Here is a 12,926-nt window from a genome sequence, read left to right as displayed (position 1 = left end):
GCACCATTTCATATCCTATAAATAGTGATATATGATGCCTTTGTAAGATACATCACAATTAAATTTAATATTTGCTCTATTATTTCTTCTCTTCTACTTTTCTCTCTTATAATTTTGATTTCATTGTGTTTTTGTGTGGTTCATATGGTCCTTATTTCACAACATTTATATATTAGACACAAACAAAAAATAAATAAAATCAAGGAGTTAAAAAAATAATAATAATAAACAATAAAAAATATTATGATTAAATTTGTAATTCAACACCCGTGGAAAATATATGCCCAAAAAGGGTATTTACGACGGCATAAAAGAGTAGGGCACTTCTTCTCTCCCCAGCAACCGCTGACAGGCGCGCGACACTGAGGTATGATCTCTCTCGCCATTATTCTCTGTATTTCCTTATCTCCATCGCTTTCCTTTTCTTCGCCTTCACAATATTCATCTCCTGTTCCTCCAACCCAATCACACTCCCACTGCTATTCCTATGGAGTAACCCCTTTTCTTTTCTCCATCCTCTCCTCTGCGTCTGCTTCTTCCCTGAATCTCAATTACCTTTTCTTCTCCCCTCTTCTGCTACTCCCACTGTCTTGGAGCCAACCATTTTCTTTTAGAATTCATCAGAATATTAGGTCGATTTTCTGGGATGCACACCAACTGTCTGCAGAAAGTTCTCCAAGATGATTGATATAGAAATCAAATATGAGATCGAAATGTTATTTATTTTATTGAAGTATCCATTGTTTAAATAAGATGTGGCAAAGTTCCCAACAGTTTGATCGTGTTATGCTCAAGTCTACATATACATTCAACTATATCCCTCATTTTTTTTTCCTGAAAAGAAATATAAACTTTTACATATTTTTGCTATGAAATATTAGAATAGACATCATGTATGCTTATACGGGATAGTATATTGTCTGATCATTTCTAGTATAGTTTGATCGAAAGACATACGGGAAGTGAGTGGAAATGGAGGACCCACCCCACTTCTTTTGTATTAAAGAAAAAGTTGAAGATGTAACGGAAATGGAGTTCCATTAGTCCATGTGCGTTTAATTGGTTTATGACGATAGAGATATTATTGGATTGCTTTAATCCTGCCAAGATTGTTCTAGTACTCCATTGCACTGTTACCCCTGTTCAACTGACGAGTGGTGAGTTCTTTGCAAGCGGCTCAGTCCATGTTGTGCTATTGAATTTCACAAATCTTAGTCTCTTCTGTGAAATCTTTCCTATTTTCTTGTTGCTCCTGAATATCTATTGTCATTGTTATCTATGATCGCTAGGATCCACATGGTCAACTAATTTTGCTTGATTCTGCTTACAAGATGTAAAGTTTTACTAGGGTTTGTGGAGTTGAAGTCATGCAGTTCAATTAATTTTGGTTCTCTAAGCATCTTCTTGTCAATTTTTTACAGACTAGTGGAGTTCAGTTGCTATGGCCGAGGCTGCATCTCTTGCTCCTAATGCTGAGTTGTTGGAATGGCCCAAGAAAGACAAGCGTCGGTTTCTTCATGTTGTGTATCGTGTTGGTGACCTTGACCGCACTATCAAGTATGATTTTATTATTTACGGCAAGTTATTTTGCATTTTGTATTTGATTGGTCTGATTATTTGTTTACTTTGTCGCTTTTTGCTTTTCAGGTTTTATACTGAATGTTTTGGGATGAAATTATTAAGGAAAAGGGATGTGCCAGAAGAGAAATATTCTAATGCTTTCCTAGGATTTGGCCCAGAGGATTCTAATTTTGTGGTGGAGTTGACATATAGTATGTCTCCTACTTTTATCTGTTTCAACTTGCTGTTGCATACCTCTGATTATGTTCTCAGTTTAAATGTGAAGTACTCCTGATTGGAGTCAGTTCTATATTATGAACTGACTTGTCTACCGGTTCCTACCCACCAAAATTGTGGGGTGCAAAACTTAAAATTGTGGCCTTAGCTCATTTTTCTTAAACAAAACATCTTTTACTTGGCAAACACCTTTGGTTGTATATGATGTTTTGTTCATCTGTCTTCAACAATATTTTGTCTGCCGGTTCCTACCCATCAAAGTTACATGGGCAAGGAGAAATGAATATGTTTCTTTCCTTGCTTGGTCGCTTAGGTCACTTAAGATTGAGCATTAATTGGTTGATCTAAATTCTGAAACTTTTCTTTTCCAGAGTTCATTACAACTTATCTATTTTCGTTGGGTGGTAAACTTAGATGTTTACGGTAGGTTATATTGATGGTGTTTTGCAGATTATGGAATTAGTTCTTATGATATCGGGACAGGCTTTGGTCATTTTGCTATCGCAACTCAAGATGTAAGAGTGTTTCATTCTATCAAGTTTAATTGTTTGCATTTAACTGAAAATAAACTCTTGTGAACTTCTAGGTATATAAACTTGTAGAAGATATACGAGCCAAGGGTGGGAGCATTACCAGGGAGCCTGGCCCAGTCAAAGGAGGATCCTCTGTTATTGCCTTTGCAAAAGATCCTGATGGTTATATTTTTGAACTCATCCAGAGAGGTCCTACACCTGAGCCACTCTGTCAAGTAATGCTTCGTGTTGGTGATCTAGAACGCTCTATCAAGTTTTATGAGAAGGTATCTCATTGAAGGAATTTTTTTGTTTCTGTTAAATATCCCACTGTTTCATTCTCATTTGCAACTGATTGAAAGCTGCCAATTATGATTATTCTGTCTTCTTTGTTTTAACCTTCGAGTGACATGATTCTGAAAATTGAATGATCGTACCAAGCCTTGCTCAGGTGTGCAGATCGCAAAATAAATTGTTTTGAGATTTATTAGCGATAAGAGTACACTTCTAGCACTTGAAATAATTTTTTCTTGTTAAACATGAGTTGTTTGAGATGTATATTCATCTTTCTATTCTATCAGATTTTTATTGAAGTGCTCGTATTTGATGGTTTTTCTTTGCGTAGGCCTTAGGAATGAGGCTATTGAAGAAGGTCGATAGGCCAGAATACAAGGTTAGCTAATTTTCTTTTTAGAGTTACAACCAGTTTTTTCGCTGTGGATTTATCTTTCGTCTTTCTGATGCTGAAAATTCCTTTGGATCTTTTTATCTTGCTATATGCATCCTACAGTATACCCTAGCCATGATGGGATATGCAGATGAATTAGAGACAACAGTGCTAGAGTTGACTTATAATTATGGTGTGACAGAGTACACCAAGGGAAATGCATATGCTCAGGTGAATTTATTGTACACCTTTCTCCATCTGTTATTTATTTATTTTAAATGGAAACTCTTTTTATTTCTATTGTCTACTTGTTAAATGATTTTGGTATGTTTCAGGTTGCCATCAGTACTGATGATGTATACAAGAGTGCCGAGGTAGTCAACCTGGTTAATCAGGAACTTGGAGGAAAGATTACCCGACAACCAGGACCACTCCCTGGAATCGGCACAAAAATCGTTTCCTTTCTGGATCCTGATGGTTGGAAAACTGTAAGTACCGTGTTCACTTAATGTAATGGCTCTACATTCAATTTGGTCTAACATTATTTTTAATTATAGCGATCTGAATTCAGCTAAAATTGGTATACATTCACCCTATGGTAAAAGAAGAAAAAATGACACAAAAGAAAGGTGTTTTTCCCCCTCAAATACTTCACTATTTCCATAATTTTTAAAGTAATGGTTCTACGTTAAAAAATTAATGGCGTGTGTTAGGTAACATACAAGTACACCACAAGTCCGATTACCTCTAATGGCTGCTTTCAATGTTACAAATGGGTAGTGTCTTTGAGATTAACTTCAAGAATGTTCTGTTAAAAATGACCGTTTGAGGTAGTTGGAAGAGATATATTAGTTAGTTTCAAAATAGTGGACCTTTGGACGGTTTTGATCAAAATTGGTGTCAAACATGCGATAGGGCAAGTCATGCACTCAACTTAACAATTTGAGTCACGTCTTACATGTGATCTTCATCCTAAGCTTTTCATTATTCTTGTAGGTCCTTGTTGATAATGCAGACTTCCAAAAGGAATTGGAACATCAATGAGCCATTTTGTTAAATAACCAAGTGATGAAATTCAACCATCATGCCCGTGTTGTATCTTACCTATCGTGTGTTAGAATAAATGTAGAGCCTGATGATGGCTCCATATCCTTGACGTTTTCAAGTGGTTGCAACACTGATGTAGCAGATGCTATGGCCTGTATTACATTTTAAAAGCAAAAAATGGGGAAAAAAATCTGCAAACTTACTTTCTGAGTAGTTCTATGTTACCTCCCTCCATGTTATTATCTTTATCCTGGTCCCATTGCCCCTGTAACAATTTCTCACCTAATTGATACGCCTAGTTCTGTAGGCATCAAGTTGGAAATACCCTCTGAATGTGAAATGAAATCATAACAAAGAAAATGCATTTTCCTCTATTCTGGGACAAGCTAACAGTAACATTTTAGTATGTAAAGTCCTCAACAGAAAGTTTAGTCCGTCCAACAATTGGTCCAAGTTATACATATACAAGTTTTCCTATAAGCTATGACAGTTGTTAAAAGAATGATGAAGTGAGAATGCTATTGAAAGATTTTATTAAAAGAAACATTATATACTTTGTAGCAACTGACTTCTTATTTATCCCAAAACCTGAATCTGGCATTGCTTCCTGCCAGATCAATGTGCATCACAAACAGAGAACACACTTCTCCCTGTCTAAGATAATGTGGAATCAAACTTTGTCAACTGGATAACAACCAAGAACACGAAGAAACCGCGAAAATTCCTGCAAGAAAAGGTCATTTTGTAAGGCCATCAATAACGAATTGATTTCTTAGTTCTTGAAAACACCTGAAATTGCACTATTGATGCTCCAAAATTCGACAAGACATCTTCCATTACATATAAATGTAACAATTTCCTCAAAGTATACAGCAAGCCTAATGTGGATAAAGAGCAGGCGACTAAACGAAATCAAAATTTTGTTAAGGTAATGTGCTTTGTAACTAATCTTTGAAGTCGAGCAACAAAACAAAGCCATCGAACAAACCATTAAAACCTTGGTCTTGATATTAGGTGGTTGATAAAAATGCTTGTTTTACTAACTTAAAATGTTTGATCCTTCTTTCTTCATAGGAAGTTGAAAACTTCATATTAAAAAAACATGACATTATGGCAACTGAAGTTAGAAATATAGCACGACTGTGCCGGCTGGGAATTAGAGTGGTAAATAAGGTCACTACAAATGAAGGATAGAAACTCAACTTTTCTCTAATCCACAAATTATGATGGACTGACCTGTAGATGCGCCATAGCACATTGAGCTCGAGGTTCCATCATTGAAGCTTCAAAGTCTATGTAAAAGAGATAATCAAAATATCTGCCAACAGCAAGATGGTAAACTTGCATTATAAACCTTTTCACTCGATCATAAGTTGTCCTTAAGGAACAAAAACTAAAGCAGTTGTATGTCAACAAGCTTTTATAATCTACCAATACTTATTTAAGTAATTTTCTGTTATTAACATTTTTCTCCAAGTAAACCTCCATGATTCCATATTGAATATATGTTGTCATAGTTAGCATAAGCTATTCGTACAATAACAATTATTCCATAATTTCAACATAAAGTAAATTCTTAGCTTACTCACTTTGCTCTCCCTTCATTGGAATCATCAACAACCCTTAGAGGACGTTGTCTCTGTGGACGACTCTCTATCTGAATAACTCCAAATAATGTTTAAAATGTAAGCCCGTTATTTACTTAAAAGGAATAACAAGAATAATGAAATCTATCTTCAAGCCTACCTTTGTCAAATTAATCTCCCGCAAGGCAAAGACTGCCAAGGCTTTGAATAGAACACCGGGGCCTTCCTCAAGAGTAAAGACAATGCTGGTCTGAAGGGTAAAATAAAATGGATTAACTTTGCATGAGCAAAGAGCATAAGCATAACTATCAATGAAAATTTTACCTTGTACAGCTTATCTGTTCCTGGAATAACGGGTTCTCTTGCAAGAATCAGAAAACGAGTTATGTTATTATCGTTATCCTGGCCATTACAAATCAGGGACATATCACTCTCAAGTTGCACAAAACAACTGGCAAGTTTAAACATAAACACCTAAACATTACTATACGGATAATGCGATGTCTATATAACAAATTGGACATTACAGTTTGTTTTATCAATTGCCGTATCCTGGACATATTATACTGCTGTTGTATAAAAATTGTAAAAGCTTTCATATCAAATTGGCATTTCGACAACTTTATGCAGCTGCACTGGATATCTGTTAGGATACTTCCTAACAAAAATCAAGATTTGAAATATATTGAGAATAAAGGAAGAAAGTACAAGATAACCAAGTATAAGGCACTTGGAAACTCCCTATTGAGTGCTCTCACCCAAGCTCTAAATCACTCCACAGAATAGTCTCCCCTCACTGACTCACCCTCCCTCTATTTATAACAACATTCAGCAATTGACCATAGTAACTGACTCTTTATCTAATTACCCTTATACCCCTAACCTCATAATAATTATCAAGTACATAGCATCTGGATTTTCATACCAGGTAAATACCAAACAGACATCTGTCCATATCCACATGCTCATCCACCGATGAGTATGAGAAACTAGCTGTTAGCTCTACTATGGTAGACGTATACACTAGAAAGGGAAAAAAGGGAAATCCACCCAACAAGTTACATAGGAGGCAGGCGTATGCACTATAAATAGACAGTAATTGGTTCGTTTTGGCGGTCTGGAAAATTATATGGGAAATATAGTGGTAGGAAGAAAAGTTAATCCTCTCAAATTCTTCTGGTGCTCTAGCTATCCTTCAGGACTAACATCAGTATAGATACCTATCACTAGCCTAACCATTATCTGCTCCTTTTTCTTTTCTTTTCTTTTTTGTGTGTGTTAGAGGGAGGGAAGCTTACTGCCATGCAAGAGAATGAAATTTTTTATCAACCTTCAAACTATATCAAACAGCTAAATGGAAACCAAAAGAAGCCTTACCTGAACATTATCCGCAAGAATATTTAGCCCATAAATTTCTGCAGCTCGAGCACTTGCAATCGCTCCAGTATCTCTTTTACCACCTGATGCCACCATCTGTTCAGAATTATGTAGTTAATACTACAAAGAGCTCTCATGTAATGCAAGCTTGAATTAGGAAAGAAACATGGAAGCTTTCAGAAAGAACCTGAGCAGCTGCAGCAGTGTCTTCGATACTAATCCTCATAACACCTAATGTGCTCAGTGTCGTCTCACATTGATCAAAAGCCTGTCCACAAGGTTGCCGTAAACATATCAGCAAAAGAAAAAACCAAGTCTTCGTATTTCCAGGGGTAGGGGGGTCATAGTCTATTCGCACTATCCAAGTGTGTTAGTATTGCATATTTACCAATATTTGGTCTCCATATATCATCATTATGTACCAAGATCCAAGACTATGTTTCGAAATAAAACAAGGACTACAGAACAGTATAAACAATAGGACTGACATGGGGATGGCTCAAAACATTTTTCAGCTCCTCCTTCCTCACACCTTGCAATCCCAAGAGGCAGAGGTTAACTTGCAACTGCACTTCCCCCGCAATGTGTAACCTATGCCGAAGGAGTAAATCATAATTCCGATGAATGCTTCCACCAACAGAGTTCTCAATTGGAAGAACAGCCTTGTCAACAAGCCACAATTCAACTGCCTGCAGAAAATAACCTACACATTGTCAAAGAAACTACAGCAACAAAAAATATATCAACTTAGAAAAAAATCTATGAACCTTAAATGCAGCTTCAAAATCGTCACATGGGACAGTCTCACACTTTGGGTATGCTTTCAATGCAGCAATCTCACTATATGCTCCAGGTAAACCCTACACCGTACAAACGAACCAATGACAACGGTCCCACTTACATTTCAAAGTAAAGAGAGTAGCCATGAGCTGCACCTGATATGCAACTCGAACTTTGGAACCGTCATTTGGAGAATGAAGATCAGTTGCAGATAAGGGTTCTGAATTGTTAAGGATTAGCTCGAGGAAAACAACAATAAATGAAAACTAGGAAGTAGAAAAGGAGAACTATGAAGCAATCTAATGCACATTTTAATTACAATTTAGCTCCCAGAAAAACCACTGAAGAAATCCATTTCATAATCATATTGATTATCCCATGTCCAAAATGAATTGAAGATTGTTATCAATATATATAACAGTTCTGATTCTCCAAAAACAATCAATACGTAAGAACTCAGATTGATGGAGAAATATATGCTTATTAAACTTACTTGGAAGAATACTCAAATCCTTACGAGAAACTTTAGGGTCCTCCAGAGTCCGATTAATAATGGTTTGAGAAGAGCCAACAGCCGGCTTTTCATCTTCAACGGAAGTGATTGCTCTCGAAGCCAAAACTACCAAACGGGGGCATTCCCATTTCCTCAGCTTGCTAAAATCATTCCTGAAGCTCAAGGAATTGGCAGCAGAACCAGACCGAGAATCTGAAACAGCCGCAAACAGAGAAGAAGCTCGAGCACAACCCTGAAAGGGTCCAACCTTAAGAGTAGCCATGAAAAGAATTCGAAGATGTTAATGGAATGGGCGTAAATATCAGTTGAGAGCGGACCCATTGCGATGGGTATGGTTGGTGAGAAATCTGTTGAGGAGTTTGAGTGAAACCCAGTGCGACATTGTGAAGAAGGTGACCGATAACGACGTTTTTAGGACCCCACTTCTTATTGCTTCGTTGAAGAAAACCCTGGGTGGATTGAACACTGATACCCACAAACACAATCCACCGAATAAAAATGGTCCCTTTCCAATACAAAATTGGATGAGCTAAACGAAGAATGAAAATTGGGAATATTGAGAGGGACCCAATTCAATTCAAGCGTGAAATGCTCAATAGACCCAATTCAATTCAAGCGTGAAATGCCCCGAGCCTAAACCAGAAAGCTACATTCAACCATTAGATAAGATTCGAGTTGCACATTAAAAAAGAAAAAACAAAAATGTTAAATTACAAAAATTTAATAGGTGTCTTATTTCATTGCTAAACTATTAAATATATGGAAGTCAGTTCAAGAGCTTTCAATTATATGTCAAAAATGGTTTCTAAAACTCTAAAAAGTATTAATACGTTATTAAATCTTCCTCATTTCATATAATAATTTGTATTTTGTATCTTTATTTAATAGTTAAATTCTTAGTCAAATTCCAAAAACAAAAACAACCTTTTAAAAGCTATTTTTTTTTTACATTTTCAAATTTTGGTTTGGTTTTTTAAACCATTGATAAAAAAATTATAACAAATGAAGAAATTTGGAGTTGGGAGTTGTGTTTATGAACTTAATTTTTTTAAAAAAAAAGAGAGAGAGAGAACAAAATAGTTACTAAATGGGCCTAAACTTTTAATTTTAGGTCCAATGGATCTCTAAATTTTTCAATATTGTATCCATATGTCCTTGACCTATTCAACATATTTGTAAAGTTATTAAACAAAAAATAAAATAAAATTCTAGGGTTATATTTGACATAAAATTTAATTTTATCTCTAATACATCAATTATTAATTAATTTTTTATTAAATATATAAGAGACATATTAGATACAAATAAAAAGTTCAAGGATTTATTGACACAAAATATAAAGTTTAGGGACTTTGACACAAAATTGATAGTTTAAGAACCTAAAATGCTATTGAAAATTCAATGACCAAAAGTACAAAAACTAAAATTGTAATTTAACCCAAAAAAAAGAACTTTCTATAAATAATCATCACAACATTAATTCAAATACAATTTCATGGATAACACATTTGAGAAATTCTTAAATGCTAACATAAACATATACATAACTCTACTAATTAAGATATTTATTCATCCGACCTTGTATTGATATAACTCAATCAATTAAGAGATATACTTTCAGAATATTTGTTGTTGAAGTAAACAAAAGCCATTTTATGCACATGAAAAGAAATGTAGCAATCAAAGTGATAACCTTTCTTCACGTCACGTTGACTTGAGGATAGAATAGACAGCAAACCATATTCCATATTTCCCTTGATTGCATTGCATCCAAACCAAACTTTTCAGTCATTTTTCCTGTGGTTTGTTCATATCAAAAATTTGTTTGTTTAAATGTTTGTGAATTTGTGCATATATTTAATTGGTGCTCTTTCTTCAAACTTAGTAGATAAGCAATCCCTAGCCTTAAAATGAATTTGAACAAAGTCTTCAATAGACTAGGACTTTGTTTTGTCCACCACTCAACATATAAATGCAAGAAGATTTCACCAAACTTCTACTTTTATAAGCATTTCAAAAATGGTAGATTTGTTGACTTGTAAAGGAGGAGATTCATTCTCATCTCAAAAAGGGGGAAAGAGAGATTGGTTCAAATTTTATTACTATGAGATAGAGTAGCTACTATGCTCGTATATACTCCTTAATATCATATTATTAACATTTGAACTAATTTTAATACCTATATTAAAATAATTAGAAAATAGATAATAATTACACTAAATTTCATCCATCTAATTCAATTTTGGTTTTGGTTGTAGATTACGAAAATGGAAATATATAATCTTCATATAAATAATTGAGGTTTCTATCCACCCCTTCCAATGAACACATATTAAAAATGTCCACATTAGATCGAAAGTTGAAGACTCAATGGTTGAAGTTTTGATCATTTGAAATCTCCACCTGCATCGCCTGCCATGACCTATGTCGCCTACCATCTCGAGAGTTGAAGTCTCGAGTTCCATCGATCAGTTGACCGTTGAACGCGCTACACGAAGCCTACCGCATCGCTACCATCCCTTGTCTCGTCACATCAACATCGCAATGGGTCGAGTTTCCAACCTTCTACCTACCTTCCGATTTTCCACTTCTTACATTCTACGCTTCCGATTTTTTCTTCCCTTCCTAACTCACAAATTACTCTCTCCCCAAAGTTTTCCCCTCTTCTTCTTCCAAAAAATGTTACTAAATCCTCATACGTCCCATATTCGTCTATCAAATTGTAAGGTTTGTACATTTAATCTACTAAATTCCTATTTTAAAAAATATGTATATCAATTTTATTCCTATTCTCATACTATTATATTTTTTTCATAGTTTTTATTTGTTTGGACAATAAAGAACCAAAAAGAGGTACACTTTCACTCAACTAAATTTCTATTTTTTTTAATTAAAAAATAAGTTATAAATTCATATTCTTATATTATTCTATTTTTTTCATAGTTTTTGTTATTTTTTGGATAATAAATAACAAAAAAAAATTGTTGTCACATCAAGGAAAAAAGTAGGAGGGTTGTTGAATTTATGAGTTTACTTTGTATTTATTAATAGTTTTTTGTTTTTAATTTTTTTGGGAGATTTTTAAAAACAAAAAATAAGGAAAACTTTTTGCACATAATAGCAAAATTTTAATCTTCTTTGATAAAGGCTGATAGAAGTATATCAGTATCTATCTGTGATAGAAACGGATAGAAGTTTATCACTGATAGAAGTCTATTAGTGTTTGTTTTTTTTTTTTTTTTGCTATTTCTGTAAATAGTTTAACATATTTTTCTATCGATTACATTTTTCTATTTTTTTATATTTATATTATGCTAGATGTACCATTTTAAAGTCTTTATTTATTTTTTAAATGGTCGTTGAATTCAAGAATATTTATATATTGATGTTAGTAGTTTTTTTTCTATAATTTAATATTCTTATTTATATTATGCTAGATCTGACATGTTAATGTTTTCTTTTACATTTTAAATAATATTCGAATTTTTAACATTTGACTTTTCTTTTTTTTCTTTTTGAAAAAAAGAGGTCTAGTATTAGTGTTATTTTGTTTTAGTACACTATTAGTTATTTGAGTAATTTATTTTATTACATTTTAGATAATATTAGATTTTGTTAGATTAGGATTTTTAGGGTTTAGGCTTCTTTTGAAAAAAGTTTAGGCATTAGATTTTATTAGTACAATATTTTGTTAATTTGAGTTTTCTCTACATTTTTTATAGGGTTTTTTAATAAAAAAGAAGTATCCTTGTTTTTTTATATATGATATTCGATTTTTTAGTTTTGTTTTTAAATTTAAAAGTTTAGTATTGCTGTTTGTTTTTAATTTTTAAAAAAATACTAATTTGAATGATTTTTTATATTTTTTATACTATTTTTTTTTTAAGTTTGATGTTTATGGTTTAAAAAGGCTCTTAACAATTTAATGAAATGGTAGGGATGTCACTTGATGTAGATATGAGAGCAAACCCATTAAAAATAGTATATAGACATCTCAATCTGACACCATCAATATCATTTATGTCATTTCTTATTCTTAATGAACAAGCAATGAACCCGATGTTTTCAATCGCGATGCTCCTCCCAAATTTAATGCATTTATATGTTAATGTGAGTAGGGTAGAGTTGGATATAAACTTGAATGCATAACCCTTTAGTCAGTTTGAAAGACCCGACTCAATATATTGACTCTAGTCCTGAATCAGTTGCACCGTTATGGGATGATGAAGATATGGTAGCTAACAATCAATACATAGATTTTAGAACAGAAACAAACGATAAATTTGAGGAGTTAGACTTTGATGGTCGGATATATTCATTGATTTGAAATATGAATGTAATAGATAACATTTGAGAAAAGAACCCAATTGTAGCCTCTGTGGTTGTTGACAATACCAATTGCATAAGGGGATGATTTGTTAAGTCAAAGAAATGTTACAACATGCGGTCAAATGTTTTGCTATTAAGTATCACGCACCATATAAGGTCATAGAATTGACACCAACGATTTGGGCAATTCAGTGTAAGAAGTGGGAAGATGATTGCAAAGGGAGATTTCATGCAACGAAGAAAAAATCGCATGATTTATTTGAGATCACTAAGTATGTTGAGCAACATACATGTTTTTACTCAAAACTTAGTCAAAG

The 12,926-nt window shown here is 33.7% G+C and overlaps 2 protein-coding genes across 4 annotated transcripts; one reads left to right on the top strand and one right to left on the bottom strand.

Annotated features, from left to right (window-relative positions):
- Nucleotides 1–207: 207 nt before the first annotated feature.
- LOC120073409 (lactoylglutathione lyase GLX1) lies at nt 208–4,236 on the top strand. Of its 3 annotated transcripts, none has more exons than XM_039026256.2 (9): nt 208–367; nt 1,422–1,557; nt 1,648–1,772; nt 2,248–2,312; nt 2,384–2,596; nt 2,935–2,982; nt 3,100–3,207; nt 3,312–3,464; nt 3,973–4,236. In XM_039026256.2, the coding sequence occupies exons 2-9, from the start codon at nt 1,442–1,444 to the stop codon at nt 4,018–4,020; spliced, it is 876 nt and encodes a 291-aa protein (XP_038882184.1). In that variant the 5' UTR covers nt 208–367; nt 1,422–1,441; the 3' UTR covers nt 4,021–4,236. The 3 variants fall into 3 exon arrangements, with proteins under 3 accessions (XP_038882184.1, XP_038882185.1, XP_038882186.1); XM_039026257.2 differs by lacking the exon at nt 208–367 and adding an exon at nt 385–1,157; XM_039026258.2 differs by lacking the exon at nt 208–367 and adding an exon at nt 1,125–1,333.
- A 127-nt stretch (nt 4,237–4,363) lies between these two features.
- Nucleotides 4,364–8,938, bottom strand: LOC120073408 (arogenate dehydratase/prephenate dehydratase 1, chloroplastic-like). Its single transcript, XM_039026254.2, has 11 exons — nt 8,260–8,938; nt 7,922–7,986; nt 7,754–7,846; nt 7,475–7,675; nt 7,174–7,254; nt 6,987–7,082; nt 5,934–6,011; nt 5,770–5,859; nt 5,613–5,680; nt 5,260–5,341; nt 4,364–4,747 (listed from the first exon to the last, which is right to left on the bottom strand). The coding sequence occupies exons 1-11, from the start codon at nt 8,540–8,542 to the stop codon at nt 4,694–4,696; spliced, it is 1,191 nt and encodes a 396-aa protein (XP_038882182.1). The 5' UTR covers nt 8,543–8,938; the 3' UTR covers nt 4,364–4,693.
- Between the last annotated feature and the right edge of the window lie 3,988 nt (nt 8,939–12,926).

This window comes from Benincasa hispida, chromosome 3, assembly GCF_027475165.1.
Source record: "Benincasa hispida cultivar pf3 chromosome 3, pf3_genome.v1.1, whole genome shotgun sequence".
Classification (NCBI taxonomy): Eukaryota; Viridiplantae; Streptophyta; class Magnoliopsida; order Cucurbitales; family Cucurbitaceae; genus Benincasa; species Benincasa hispida.
The sequence above is the reverse complement of the archived record's forward strand: the minus strand, read 5'-3'. Positions and strand labels throughout refer to the sequence as shown.